The 16,374-nt window shown below is 44.8% G+C and overlaps 1 protein-coding gene across 1 annotated transcript; it reads left to right on the forward strand.

The window, feature by feature from the left end:
- Positions 1-1,812: 1,812 nt before the first annotated feature.
- LOC142842021 (synapsin-1-like) lies at positions 1,813-14,803 on the forward strand. Its single transcript, XM_075959007.1, has 13 exons — positions 1,813-2,247; positions 4,141-4,198; positions 4,323-4,414; positions 6,103-6,259; positions 7,029-7,118; positions 7,666-7,728; positions 8,335-8,477; positions 8,607-8,681; positions 9,061-9,163; positions 10,322-10,474; positions 11,830-11,917; positions 13,588-14,071; positions 14,685-14,803. Exons 1-13 carry the CDS (start codon positions 1,883-1,885, stop codon positions 14,701-14,703), a joined length of 1,890 nt encoding a protein of 629 aa, XP_075815122.1. The 5' UTR covers positions 1,813-1,882; the 3' UTR covers positions 14,704-14,803.
- The last annotated feature ends 1,571 nt before the right edge of the window (positions 14,804-16,374 follow it).

Raw genomic sequence — 16,374 nt, forward strand, 5'->3', positions numbered from 1 at the left:
TATAAATAAATATAAAACAGGGTTAGAACACTGTACACGTGATAGATAAATATAAAATAAATATAAAATAAATATAAAACACGGTTAGAACGCTGTACACGTGATAGATAAATATAAATAAATATAAATAAATATAAAACACGGTTAGAACACTGTACGCGCGATAGATAAATATAAATAAATATAAAACACGGTTAGAACGCTGTACACGTGATAGATAAATATAAATAAATATAAAACACGGTTAGAACGCTGTACACGTGATCAATAAATATAAAATAAATATAAAACAATAGCGCGCATGCGCACTGCGCTGTAACGGACGCAGCACCCCGGACAGCGGCGGCGCCTGCGCAGTGCGCGGCCGGCGATTCACCGTTGCTGCGCATGCGCCGGGCGCGGAGATCGGCGTCAGCACCGCGGACAGCGGCAGGCGTCGGGCGCGCTGACGTCACCGGGCGGCCGGCGCCTGCGCACTGCGCGCTCCGCGATCGGCGTTGTTGCGCCTGCGCAATGCGCGATGGAGATTCAGCGTTGCTGCGCATGCGCACGGCGCGATTAGCGTTTCGGTACCGCGGACAGCGACGGCGGCTTGCGCGGTGACGTCACCGGACTGCTGACGCTTGCGCACTGCGCGATTGGCGCTGCTGTGCGTGCGCATTGCGCCTTCGCCGACTCAGCGCTGCTGCGCGTGCGCAGGGCGCGGCGCCCGGATTTAGTTCCGCGGACAGCGAACGGCGTCTGGCGGCACTGACGTCACCGGACTGCCGACGCATGCGCAGTGTGCGATCGGCGACTCAGCGTTTCTGCGCAGGCGCGGTGGAAGATTCAGTTCGGCGGCCGCGCTGACGTCACCGGGCGGCCAGCGCCTGCGCGCTGCGCGCTCCGCGATCGGCGTTGTTGCGCCTGCGCACTGCGCGTATCAGCGACTCATCGTTGCTGCGCGTGCGCAGGGCGCGATTAGCGTTCCGGTACCGCGGACAGTGACGGCGGCTTGCGCGGTGACGTCACCGGACTGCTTACGCATGCGCACTACACGATTAGAGACCCAGCGTTGCTGCGCGTGCGCATGGCGCGGCGCCCGGATTCAGCACCGCGGACAGCGAGCGGCGTCGGGCGCGCTGACGTCACCCGAGTCCTGACGCATGCGCACTGCGCTATCAGCGACTCGGCACCGCGGACAGCGACCGGCGTCGGGCGCGCTGACGTCACCGCACCGCCGACGCATGCGCAGTGCGCGGCGGCGGCTTCCGAGGCGGCCGCGCTGACGTCACCGGGCGGCGGCCGGCGCCTGCGCACTGCGCGGCCGCTAGCGCTCGGCTTCAGCACCGCGGACAGCGGCGGCCACCGCGGCCCCCGAACCCCGAACTCCTACGCGGCCGCCGCGTCCGCCGCGGCCCCGCAGCGAACTCCTACGCGGCCGCCGCGGCCCCGAGACCCCGAACCCCGAACTCCTACGCGCCCGCCGCGGCCCCGCTGACCCAGCACCGAACTCCTACGCGTCCGCCGCGGCCCCGCGACCTCCGCACCGAACTCCTACGCGCCCGCCGCGACCCCGCACCGAACTCCTACGCGGCCGCCGCGACCCCGCGACCCCCGCACCGAACTCCTACGCGGCCGCCGCGGCCCCCGCGACCCCGCACCGAACTCCTACGCGCCCGCCGCGGCCCCGCGGATCCCGCACCGAACTCCTACGCGGCCGCCGCGGCCCCGCCGACCCCGCACCGAACTCCTACGCGGCCGCCGCGGCCCCGGGGACCCCGAACCTCGAACCCCGAACTCCTACGCGTCCGCCGCGGCCCCGCTGACCCCGCACCGAACTCCTACGCGCCCGCCGCGACCCCGCCGACCCCGAACCTCGAACCCCGACCCCCCCGCCGCCATGAACTACCTGCGGCGCCGCCTGTCGGACAGCAACTTCATGGCGAATCTGCCGAACGGGTACCTGTCCGACCCCCAGCAGCCGCCGCCCCCGCCGCCCCCGGCCCCCGTCAGCCCCGGCGCCTCATCCGGGTCCCCCGCCGCGGCCTCATCCGGGTCCCCCGCCGCCGCCATGGCCGCCGCATCCGGGGCCCCCGCGGCCGGTTCCACATCCGGGTTCTTCTCGTCGCTGTCGCACGCGGTGAAGCAAACGACGGCGGCGGCGGCCGCGACCCTGAGCGAGGTGGGGGGGGGCGGGGCGGGCGCGGGCCGCGGGGGCGCAGCGGCGCGGGTGCTGCTGGTCGTGGACGAGCCGCACACGGAGTGGTGAGCGGTTCACTAATTCATTCGTTCGTTCATTAATTCATTAATTCAATAATTCATTCGTTCATTCATTCGTTCACTAATTCATTCATTCGTTCATTAATTCACTAATTCATTCATTAATTCACCAATTCACTCGTTCACTGATTCATTCGTTCGTTCATTCGTTCATTAATTCGTTCGTTCATTAATTCGTTCATTAATTCATTCATTCGTTCGTTCATTAATTCGTTCATTAATTCATTCGTTCGTTCATTAATTCACTAATTCATTTGTTAATTCATTAATTCATTCATTAGTTCACTAATTCATTCATTAATTCATTCGTTCATTAATTCATTCGTTCATTCGTTCATTAATTCATTAATTCGTTCATTCGTTCGTTCATTAATTCATTCGTTCATTCATTCATTTGTTCATTAATTCATTCGTTCATTAATTCATTCGTTCGTTCATTAATTCATTAATTCATTCGTTCATTCGTTCGTTCATTAATTCGTTCGTTCATTAATTCGTTCATTAATTCATTCGTTTGTTCATTCGTTCACTCGTTTATTAATTCATTCGTTCATTAATTCGTTCGTTCGTTCGTTCATTCATTCGTTAATTCATTCACTCGTTCGTTCATTCATTCATTCATTCGTTCGTTCGTTCATGGATGCTGGGCCTGGGTGGGCGCCGCTGCGAGGGTTCTGCGGGTCGTCGACGAGCCGCACAGGGCGTGGTGAGTTCGACTAGGGATGAATGAATGAATTCTGGGTTTGTGTGGGGCCGGCTTAAGGTCGTGTAGTCAGTCAGTGATCACATCCGTGAGTCATCAACAAACACTCCAAAGGAGGCCTGAGGTCGTGTAGTCAGTCAGTTATCAATCAGTGAGTCATCAACAAACATTCGATCAGATAGTCAGTCAGTGATCACATCCGTGAGTCATCAACAAACATTGAAAACGATGTGTAAGGTCTCATAGTCAATTAGTTAACGTCCATTAGTCATCAACAAACACTGAGAAGGAGGCCTGAGGTCGGAGAGTCAATTATCAATCAGTCATCAACAAACATTCGATCAGACACACTCCAAAGGAGGCCTCAGGTCGCGTAGTCAATTAGTTATCAATCAATGAGTCATCAACAAACGTCTGAAAGATGCCTGAGGTCGGAGAGTCAGTCAGTTATCACATCCGTGAGTCACCAACAAACGTCTGAAAGATGCCTGAGGTCGGAGAGTCAGTCAGTTATCCATCAGTTAGTCATCAACAAACGTCTGAAAGATGCCTGAGGTCGGAGAGTCAGTCAGTTATCCATCAGTTAGTCATCAACAAACATTCGATCAGAAAGTCGATCAGTTATCACATCCGTGAGTCATCAACCAACACTGAAGAGGAGGCCTAAGGTCGTATAGTCGATCAGTGATCACATCCGTGAGTCATCAACAAACACTCAAAACCCAGACAGGGGACGTCTATCGATGAAACAAATATAAAACAGAATTAGAGGATTGTGCACATAATAAATAAACAAACAAACCGATAGATAAATAGGTCGATAAATAGATAAATGAATAATTAGATAGATAGATAAATAATTAGATAAATAAATAAAGAAATAAATAGATAGATAAATAGATAAATGAATAAATAATTAGATCAATAAATAATTAGATCAATAAATAAATAAATGAGATAAATAAATATGTTTCATTTGCTGTGTGTCCTCAGGAGGGTTAATTGTGTCTCTGTTCACTTCTCCTCCTTCTCTGATAACTGATTGACTATCTGATCGAATGTTTGTTGATGACTCACGGATGTGATCACTGATCGACTATACGACCTCAGTGTTTGTTGATGACTCACTGATTGATCACCGACCGACTCTCCGACCTCCTCTCGTCTCTCCCCAGGGCCAAATACTTCAAGGGGAAGAAGATCCACGGCGACGTCGACATTAGAGTCGAGCAGGTGAGTTGTGGGGATCGAACCCGGGTCCGGTCATGAGTGCGAATCACGGATTTTCTTCTTCTGTGTCGAACCCGGGTCCGGTCATGAGTGCGAATCACGGATTTTTTCTTTCCGTCTTCTCCAGGCCGAATTCTCGGACCTGAACCTGGTGGCTCACGCCAGCGGCGGGTTCTCGGTGGACGTGGAGGCGCTGCGGAACGGGGTCAAGGTGGTGAGGTGAGCGCGGTCGGTTATTCGCTCGACAAATGCATTCGCGTTATCAATTATTCACTCGACAAACGCTCACAACTATCAATTATTCATTCAGCAAACGTCCGTGACGCACTTGCGTTATCGGTTATTCACTCAGCAAACTCACGTTATCGGTTATTCGCTCGACAAACGCACAGAATATGGTCTACATAATAAATAAATATAAAATGAGAATACCGTCACATAATGCATATAAAATTAGCATATTGCATGCATAATTAATAAATATGAAATTAGAATTTTGCGTGCACGATAAACATAAAAATGAGAACATCGTTACATAATAAATATGAAATTAAAGTATTGTCGCCTAATAGATATGAAATTAGAATATGCCATGCATAATAAACATAAAATTAGAATGCTATACGCATAATTAATCAATAGACATAAAATTAGAGTATTGTATGCATAATAAGCACGAAGTTAGAGTATTGCATGCATAATCAATAAATATAAGATCAGAATATTGCAACCATAACTATAAAATTAGAATATTGCATGCATAATTAACCAGCAGACATAAAATTAGAATATTGTGTGCGTGATAAGCATGAAATTAGAATATTGTGCACATAATACAAGATCAGAATATCGTCACATAATTAATACATATAAAGTCAGAACATCACATGCATAATCAATGTGAGATTAGCATATCGCATGCATAATTAATGTGAAATCAGAACATCGCATGCATAATTAATCAACATGAAGTTAGAATGTCGCATGCACAATAAACATGAAATTAGAATATCACATGCATAATCAATATGTAATTAGAATATTACACGCATAATTAATTAATAGACATGAAATCAGAATGTTGTATGCATAATAAGCACGAAATTAGAATACTGTGCGCATAATCAATAAACATAAAACTAAAATATTGTCGCATAATTAATATGAAATCAGAATCTTGTACGCACAATAAATATAAAACTAGAATATCACATGCATAATTAATATGAGATTAGCATATTGCATGCATAATTAATGAACAAGTACTTTTCTTCCATGGCATGCATGCACAACAAATACAAAATTAGAACATTGCGCGCACAATTAATGTGAAATTAGCATACCGCATGCATAATCAACGTGACATTAGCATACAGCGTGCGCAATTAACACGACATTAGCATACCGCATGCATAATTAACGTGACATTAGCATATCGCATGCATAAAATTAGAATGTCGCATAATTAATAAATATAAAGTTAGAATATTGCATGCATAATAAGCATGAAATTAGAATATTGTCACATAATTAATAAACATGGGATTAGAACCTTGCACGCATAATTAATGTGAAATTAGAATATCGCATGCATAATTAACGTGTCATTAGCATGCCGCATACATAATTAACGCAACATTAGCATACCTCACACATAATTAACGCCTAATTAGCATTCCGCATGCATAATTAACACGGCATTAGCATGCTGCACGCATAATCAATGTGAAATTAGCATACTGCATGCATAATTAACGCGACATTAGCATGCCACATGCATAATTAAACGTGACATTAGCATACTGCATGCATAATTAACGTGACATTAGCATACCGCACGCATAATTAAACGTGACATTAGCATGCCGCATGCATAATTAACGACCCCATCCCCTCCCCCGCCCCAGGTCCCTGCGGCCCGACTTCGTGCTCGTGCGCCAGCACGCCTTCAGCATGGCGCGGGGCGGCGACTTCCGCAGCCTGGTCATCGGCCTGCAGTACGCGGGGATCCCCAGCGTCAACTCCCTGCACTCCGTCTACAACTTCTGCGACAAGCCCTGGGTGGTGGGTTCGGGTCCCGGGGAGGGGCGGGTCCCGGGTTCGAGTTCCTGGGGAGAGGGGCGGGTCCCGGGTTCGAGTCCCGCTCTTCCCGAGGTCCCGGGTTCGAGTCCCTGGTTGGGTCCCAGGTTCAAGTCCCTGGTTGGGTCCTGGGTTCGAGTCCAGGAGGGCAGGTCCTGAGTTCGAGTCCCGCTGTTCCCGAGGTCCTGGGTGTGAGTCCAGGGCGGGTCTTGGGTTTGAGTCCAGGGTGGGTCCCAGGTTCGAGTCCCTGATTGGGTCCAGGGTTCGAGTCTCCAGGGTTGGGTCCTGAGTTCGGGTCTCGCTCTTCCAGAGGTCCTGGGTTCGAGTCCTGGACCTAATCAATAAATAAATGTAAAACGGAATTAGATTATTGTACACATCGTAAACATAACATTAGAATATCGCATACATAATTAACATAAAATTAGAATATTGCATCCATAATTAGCATAAAATTCGAATATTGTATGCATAATTAATGAATATGAAAATTGGGGTGTTGTGTGCATGGTAAGTATAAAATTAGAATATGGCACACATAATAAGTATATAGAATTAGCATACTGCATGCATAATTAACATACAATTAGCATACCACATGCACAATCAACAGAAATTAGCATATTACACACATAATTAACATAAATTAGCATACCACACGCATAATTAACATAAATTAGCATACCACACGCATAATTAACATAAATTAGCATACCGCGCACACAAACCCCTGACGCCGTTCCCGGTCTCTCAGTTCGCGCAGATGCTGCGGCTGCGCAGGAAGCTCGGGGCCGAGGAATTCCCGCTCATCGCGCAGACGTTCTACCCCAACCACAAGGAGATGGTGAGGCCGGGGTTGCGGGGTCACGGGGTCACAGGGTCGTGGGGTCACGGGGTCGCGGGTGCAAACTGTAGAGCGCCGGGGGCCGGGACAGGGACGAAAAAGCTTTGCTTTTTATTTTTAATTTTAATTTTATTTTTTTATTTTTATTTATTAATTTTTACTTTTTATTTGTGTATTTATTAGAGATTCGACACCGCGGAAGGTGTTTCGAATACGGGACTCCAGTCTTAAAAATTTTATTTATTCATTCATTCATTCATTCATTCATTCATTTGTGGTGGCCGGGACTCGAACTCGGGGCCCCGGGAAGAGCAGGCGGCGGCGCTCTGACCCCTGAGCCGTCCCTCCAGCCCCCGAAAAAATTAATTTTTTATTTTTTTTATATCGAGTCGTCGTTTATTCTCCTAAAACACAATCCCGCGTGGCTGCCTGCTCTTCCCGAGGTCCCGAGTTCGAGTCCCAGCAACTACACGGGAGACGGAATAATAATAGATAATAAATGATCAATAAATAAATAAATAAATAAATAATCCTCCGCCTCCCCCAGCTCAGCAGCGCCTCCTTCCCCGTGGTCGTGAAGATGGGACACGCGCACTCCGGGATGGGCAAGGTGAGGCCGCAGGGCACCCGTGCTCGCTGCTGGAGGGAAAATAAGAATAATTCTGTTCTTGATCATGGTGTCTGGGATGTCGTCATCGAATTGGATTTTATTTTATTTTTAATTTTATTTATTTTTAATATTATTTTATTTTTAATTTTACTTAATTTTATTTAATTTTTAATTTTATTTTATTAAAATAAAAATATATTTTAATTTTATTTTTTATTTTTAATTTTATTTTTATCTTATTTTTAATCTTATTTTTATTTTAAATTTTAATTTAATTTAATTTTTTATTTTATTTTTAATGATTTTATTTTTAATTTTTATTTTATTTTTAATGTTATATTTATTTTTATTTTATTTTTTAATTTTACTTCTTTTATTTTTATTTAACTTAATTTACTTTTATTTACATTTTATATTATTTTATTTTCAATCTTATTTTAAATTTTAATTTAATTTCATTTTTTATTTTATTTTTAATTTTTACTTCATTTTTAACGTTTTTATTTTTATTTTATTTTTATTATTTCATTTTTATTTTACTTTTAATTATTTTATTCTTTTTTATTTTATTTTTATTTCACCCCCCCCCGCCCCGCCCGCCCGCAGGTCAAGGTCGACTCCCCGCACGACTTCCGCGACATCGCGAGCGTGGTGGCGCTCACGCGCACGTACGCCACGGCCGAGCCGTTCATCGACGCCAAGTACGACGTCCGCGTGCAGAAGATCGGGCGCCACTACAAGGCCTACATGTGAGGGCGCGGGTCGGGGGTCGGGGGTCGGGGGTCGGGGGTCGGGGGTCGGGGGTCGGGGGTCGGGGGTCGCGGCCCCTGCTCCCGGGCCTGGGCGGCCCCGTTCATCCCCCTCCCCACCCCCCCCAGGAGGACGTCGGTGTCCGGGAACTGGAAGAGCAACACGGGCTCGGCCATGCTGGAGCAGATCGCCATGTCGGACAGGTGAGGGGGTCCCGGGTTCGAGTCCCGCCGTGTCGGACGGGCGAGGTGCGGCTCAGCGGTTAGCGCGGTCCCGGGTTCGAGTCCCTTGTGTGGCTCAGCGGTTAGCGAGGTCCCGGGTTCGAGTCCAGACAGGTGAGGGGCGGCTCAGTGGTTAGCGCGGTCCCGGGTTCGAGTCCCGCTGTGTCGGACGGGCGAGGGGCGGCTCAGCGGTTAGCGAGGTCCCGGGTTCGAGTCCCGCCGCGTCGGACGGGCGAGGGGCGGCTCAGTGGTTAGCGAGGTCCCGGGTTCGAGTCCCGCCGTGTCGGACGGGCGAGGGGCGGCTCAGTGGTTAGCGCGGTCCCGGGTTCGAGTCCCTCGGTTTTTTTCCCCGTCCCCGCAGGTACAAGCTGTGGGTGGACACGTGCTCCGAGATCTTCGGGGGCCTCGACATCTGCGCAGTGGAGGCGCTGCACGGCAAGGACGGACGGGACCACATCATCGAGGTGCGGACGCGGGGGGGATTGGGGGGCGTTTTTGGAGAATAAATTTTATTAATTTTTTCTAGAATAAATTTTATTTTATTATTATTTTTTTAGAATACATTTAATTTCATTATTATTTTTTGAGAATAAATTTTATTTTTATTTTTTTGAGAATAAATTTTATTATTATTTTTTTGAGAATAAATTTTATTTTTTTTTAGAATAAATTTTATTTTATTATTATTATTTTTGAATAAATTTTATTTTATTATTATCATTTTTTTGAGAATTAATTTTATTATTTTTTGAGAATAAATTTTATTATTTTTTTCTAGAATAAATTTTATTATTATTTTTTTAGAATACATTTAATTTCATTATTATTTTTTGAGAATAAATTTTATTTTTATTTTTTTGATAATAAATTTTATTATTATTTTTTTGAGAATAAATTTTGTTTTATTTTTTTAGAATAAGTTTTTATTTTATTATTATTATTTTTTTGAGAATAAATTTTATTATTTTTTGAGAATAAATTTTATTTTTATTTTTTTGAGAATAAATTTTATTATTATTTTTTTGAGAATAAATTTTATTATTATTTTTTTGAGAATAAATTTTATTTTATTTTTTTAGAATAAGTTTTTATTTTATTATTATTATTTTTTTGAGAATAAATTTTATTTTTTTTTTAGAATAAATTTTATTTTATTATTATTATTTTTGAATAAATTTTATTTTATTATTATCATTTTTTTGAGAATTAATTTTATTATTTTTTGAGAATAAATTTTATTATTTTTTTCTAGAATAAATTTTATTATTATTTTTTTAGAATACATTTAATTTCATTATTATTTTTTGAGAATAAATTTTATTTTTATTTTTTTGATAATAAATTTTATTATTATTTTTTTGAGAATAAATTTTGTTTTATTTTTTTAGAATAAGTTTTTATTTTATTATTATTATTTTTTTGAGAATAAATTTTATTATTTTTTGAGAATAAATTTTATTTTTATTTTTTTGATAATAAATTTTATTATTATTATTTTGAGAATAAATTTAATTTCATTATTATTTTTTTGAGAATAAATTTTATTATTTTTTTTTAGAATAAATTTTATTTTATTATTATTTTATTTTGAGAATAAATGTTATTATCTTTTCCTCCCGCAGGTGGTCGGCTCCTCCATGCCGCTCATCGGCGACCACCAGGACGAGGACAAGCAGCTCATCGTGGAGCTGGTGCTCGAGAAGATGGCGCAGGCTCTGCCCCGGCAGCGGCAGCAGCGGGAGGCCGCGTCCCCCGGCCGGGGCGCCCACGGCCAGGTCAGGGCCTTGTGCGGACATTGATCTATTTGTTGATTGTGGATACAATATTTTAATTTTATATTTATTCATTATGGATACAATATTCTAATTTTTTAATTTATTATGTGTACAATATTTTGATTTTTTTATATTTGTTTATTACGTATACAATATTCCAATTCTTTTTTATATTTATTTATTATGTATGCAATATTTTAATTTATTATTTATCATGGATACAGTATTCTAATTTTATATTTATTCATCACGTATAAAATATTCTAATTTTTTAATTTACTTATTTATTCTGTATGCAATATTTTAATTATTTTATATTTATTCATTACGTATACAATATTCCAATTCTTTTTTATATTTATTTATTTATTATACACGCAGTATTCTGATTTTTATATTCATATATTATATATACGGTATTTTAATTTTTATATTTATTCATTTATTATGTGCACAATAGTGTAATCCTTTTTATTTATTTACGGCGTGCACAGTTCTCTTTCGTTGACATTTATCTATTATAATTTTATTATCATAAATTACATTATTATCATTTCTATATTATATAATTATTCATATATAATTATGATAATAGATTACACTATTATAGTAATTATAATATACTACATTTCCCAGAGTCCTTTGCGCCCCAGACAGGAAGTGGGGGTCACGGACTCCATTTCCCAGAGTCCTCTGCGCCCCCGACAGGAAGTGGGGGTCCCGGACTACATTTCCCAGAATCCTCTGTGCCCCCGACAGGAAGTGGGGGTCCCGGACTACATTTCCCAGAGTCCTCTGCGCCCCCGACAGGAAGTGGGGGTCCCGGACTACATTTCCCAGAATCCTCTGTGCCCCCGACAGGAAGTGGGGGTCCCGGACTCCATTTCCCAGAATCCTTTGCGTCCCCGACAGGAAGTGGGGGTCCCGGACTCCATTTCCCAGAATCCTTTGCGTCCCCGACAGGAAGTGGGGGTCCCGGACTCCATTTCCCAGAGTCCTCTGCGCCCCCGACAGGAAGTGGGGGTCCCGGACTCCATTTCCCAGAGTCCTTTGCGTCCCCCGACAGGAAGTGGGGGTCCCGGACTCCATTTCCCAGAGTCCTTTGCGTCCCCCGACAGGAAGTGGGGGTCCCGGACTCCATTTCCCAGAGCCCTTTGCGTCCCCGACAGGAAGTGGGGGTCCCGGACTCCATTTCCCAGAGTCCTCTGCGCCCCTGACAGGAAGTGGGGGTCCCGGACTCCATTTCCCAGAGTCCTTTGTGCCCCCGACAGGAAGTGGGGGTCCCGGACTCCATTTCCCAGAGTCCTCTGCGCCCCCGACAGGAAGTGACGTCACAGACCCCGTTTCCCCCGCAGGCCCCGCCCCCCGCAGCCCCGCCCTCCGGCCGCCCGAGCTCCCAGCAGCCCCCGGGGCCCCCGGCTCAGCAGCGTCCGTCACCGCAGGGTGAGTGAGGCCCGGGCTCCCGCGGGGTCGCGGCTCCTGGGGCTGTGGTTGTTGTTATTATTATTGTTATTATTAGTTGTTATCGTTATTATTATTATTATCGTTATTATTATCGTTATTATTATTATTATCGTTATTATCGTTATTATCGTTATTATCGTTATTATTATTATTATTATCGTTATTATTATCATTATTGTTATTATTATTATTGTTGTTATCGTTATCGTTATTATTATCATCGTTATTATTATTATCGTTATTATTATTATTATTGTCGTTATCGTTATTATTATTATTAGTTATTATCGTTATTATTATTATTATTATCGTTATTATTATCGTTATCGTTATTATTATTATTATCGTTATTATTATCATTATCGTTATTATTATTATTATTGTCGTTATTATTATCGTTATCGTTATTATTATTATTATCGTTATTATCGTTATTATTATTATTATTATCGTTATTATTATCATTATTGTTATTATTATTATTGTTGTTATCGTTATCGTTATTATTATCATCGTTATTATTATTATCGTTATTATTATTATTATTGTCGTTATCGTTATTATTATTATTAGTTATTATCGTTATTATTATTATTATTATCGTTATTATTATCGTTATCGTTATTATTATTATTATCGTTATTATTATCATTATCGTTATTATTATTATTATTATCGTTATTATTATCATTATTGTTATTATTATTATTGTTGTTATCGTTATCGTTATTATTATTATTATTGTCGTTATCGTTATTATTATTATTATTGTTGTTATCGTTATCGTTATTATTATCATCGTTATTATTATCATTATCGTTATCATTAGTTATTATCGTTATTATTATTATTATTGTTGTTATCGTTATTATTGTTATCGTTATTATTATCACTATCGTTATTATTATTATCGTTATTATTATCACTATCGTTGTTGTTATTATTATTATTGTTGTTGTTATCGTTATTATTATTATTATCGTTATTATTATCACTATCGTTATTATTATTATTATCGTTATTATTATCACTATCGTTATTGTTATTATTATTATTGTTGTTGTTGTTATCGTTATTATTATTATTATCGTTATTATTATCATTATCGTTATTATTATTATTATTGTTGTTATCGTTATTATTATCGTTATTATTAGTTATTATCGTTATTATTATTGTTGTTGTTGTTATCGTTATTATTTATATATATTATTATTATTATCATTATCGTCGTTATTATCGTTATTATTACGATTATAGTTATCATTATTATCGTTATGGTTATTATCCTTATCGTTATTATTATTATGATCGTGATTATGATTACTATTATTATTAGTTATTGTTATTATTTCTATTATGATTATCATTATTGTTGTTATTATGCTTATGATTATTATGGTGATTATTGTGGTTATGATGATGATTATGATTATTATTATGGTTATTTTCATTATGATGATGATTATTGTGATTTTCATTATTATCGTTATGATGATGATGATGATTACGATTATGGTTATTATTATGATTATCATGATTTTGATTGTTATGATTACCATTATTAGTTGTTATTATTTTATTATTACTTATTATTTTTATATCACTCTTATTCCCGTTATTATTAATTATTATTATTTCTCCCCCAGGGGCCCCCCCCCAGCCCGGCCCCCCGCGCCCCCCCACGCAGCCCCGCGCCCCCCCCCAGGGCCAGCAGCAGCCGCCGCTCTCGGGACTCGCGCCCCAAACGGGCATGCCCCTGCCTCAGCTCCTTCCCAGCCCCCCTGGGGCCCCTCAGCAGGCGACGACCCCGGGTCAAGGCCGCCAATCCCGGCCTCAGGCTCCGCCCACCAAGGGGTCAGGGGTCACCCAGGGGCAGCAGCAGCAGCAGCGCCACGGCCCCATTACCCAGAAGCCCCCGGGCCCGGTTACCCAGAAGCCCCCGGGCCCAATTACCCAGAAGCCCCCGGGCCCGGTTACCCAGAAGCCCCCGGGCCTGGTTACCCAGAAGCCCCCGGGCCCGGTTACCCAGAAGCCCCCTGGGCCTCGCCCCGGGGCCCCGCCCACCACCCAGCAGCCCCGGCCCAGCAAACCCCAGCCGCCGGCCGCCAGCGCCGCGGGAACCCAGCTCAAGTAAGATTTGTTTGTTAATTAATTATGTATGCGGTATGCAAATTTCATATTCATTATGCATGCGATATGCTAATTTTGTATTTATTTTGCATGCGATGGTCTAATTTTGTTATTTATTCATTTCTTTATTATCATGTGTTTCTCTGATAATTGATCGACTATCTGACCTGAGCGTTTGTTGATGACTCGCGGATGTGATCACTGACCGACTACGCGACCTCAGTGTTTGTTGATCGACTCCGCGACCTCAGTGTTTGTTGATGACTCACGGATGTGATCACTGACTGACTCCACGACCCGAGTGTTTGTTGATGACTCATTGATGTGATAATTGATCGACTATCTGATCGAATGTTTGTTGATGACTCACGGATGTGATCGCTGACCGACTACGCGACCTCAGTGTTTGTCGACCGACTACACGACCTCAGTGTTTGTTGATGACTCACGGATGTGATAATTGATCGACTATCTGATCGAATGTTTGTTGATGACTCACTGATGTGATAATTGATCGACTATCTGATCGAATGTTTGTTGATGACTCCCGGATGTGATAATTGATCGACTATCCGATCGAGTGTTTGTTGATGACTCACCGATGTCTTTCCAGAGCGCAGGCGCAGCCGTAGCCGGGACGCGGCGAAGGCCGAGACCGAACCCCGCGAACCCCGAATCCCTGCACACAGCCCCCCCCACCCAGCTCGGGGTCCTGAGTTCGAGTCCCCGCGGTCCGGATCTCCGAATCCCGCGATGAATCCCTCGACGCCCTAACGACTTGAACCCGGGACCCCGGGCGTGGCAGGCGGCGACGCCCTAACCCCTGAGCCGCCCCACCGGCCCCGAATCCCCGCCCCCCCGACCTTTGAACCCCCGTCTGCGGATCCCGTCTTCCCGTGTGTGCTTCGCTAGGACTCGAACTCACGCCCCGCCCGGGCCGGCCCACGTCCTCCTCCCAGAATGCTTTGCACCCACGCTCGGTGTCCACGACCGAATGCATGACCTCCCCGCCGCGCCCGTGGTGACGTATGCAGTGGCGCTGCACGTGTGCCCCGCCCTCGCCCCCGACCCCCCCGCACCCCAAGATTCGCGCCGGGAAGCAAAATAAACGAAGTTGAGACCCGAGGTTCCGAGTGCGATTTTTACCACCGCGCGCGAGTCCCAGGGTTCCGGGTGCGAGACCCTCACCGCGCGTCCCCGTGAACAAACACACCACGCACACACTTTGGAGGTTCCGGGTTCGATTCTTACCACACGTCCCAGAAAAATCCCCACAGGGGAGCGGGGGGGGGGAATCTCGATTTTTTGGGGGGCACGGGGGGGTCCCCAAATTTCCCAGTGCGGGGGGGGGACCGGGTCCCCCCCCACCCGCGAGGCGGCGTCGAGGCACAGGCAGAACGGTGACGGGCCGGCAGGAAGGCTCAGTGGTCAGAGCACCGGGTTCGAGTCGTCTCCCGCGGGGTCCCGGGTTCGAGCCGCGGCCTAAGGCACGAGTCGGGGCGCGCCGAGCAGGCAGGCGGGGAGGTCGTCGGCCGGGGCGCGGTGCAGCGAGGGCTCGGAGGCGCTGCGCTCGATCTTGGGCAGCGACCGCTGCAGCAGCTCCAGGGCGGCCAGGATCTGGGGGGGAGAGGGGACTCGAACCCGGGGCCTCGGGGAGAGCGGGCGGGGCTCTGACCCCTGGGCCACCATGATAACTGATCGACTATCTGATCAAGTGTTTGTCGATCGACTACGCGACCTCAGCGTTTGTCGATCGACTACGCGACCTCAGTGTGACCTCAGCGTTTGTCTACGCGACCCCAGTGTTTGTCGATCGACTACGCGACCCCAGCGTTTGTCTACGCGACCCCAGCGTTTGTCAATCGACTACGCGACCTCAGCGTTTGTCGACCGACTACACGACCTCAGTGTTTGTTGATGACTTACGGATGTGATAATTGATCGACTACGCGACCTCTGTGTTTGTTGATCGACTACGCGACCCGAGTGTTTGTTGATGACTTGCAGACGTGATAATTGATTGACTATCTGATCGAATGTTTGTTGATGACTCACAGATGTGATAATTGATCGACTACGCGACCCGAGTGTTTGTTGATCGACTCCGCGATCTCAGTGTTTGTTGATGACTCATTGATGTGATAATTGATCGACTATCCGATCGAATGTTTGTTGATGACTCACCGATGTCTTTCCAGAGCGCAGGCGCAGCCGTAGCCGGGACGCGGCGAAGGCCGAGACCGAACCCCGCGAACCCCGAATCCCTGCACACGACCCCCCCCACCCCCGGCTCGGGGTCCTGA

Source organism: Microtus pennsylvanicus, chromosome Y (assembly GCF_037038515.1).
Source record: "Microtus pennsylvanicus isolate mMicPen1 chromosome Y, mMicPen1.hap1, whole genome shotgun sequence".
Taxonomy (NCBI): Eukaryota; Metazoa; Chordata; class Mammalia; order Rodentia; family Cricetidae; genus Microtus; species Microtus pennsylvanicus.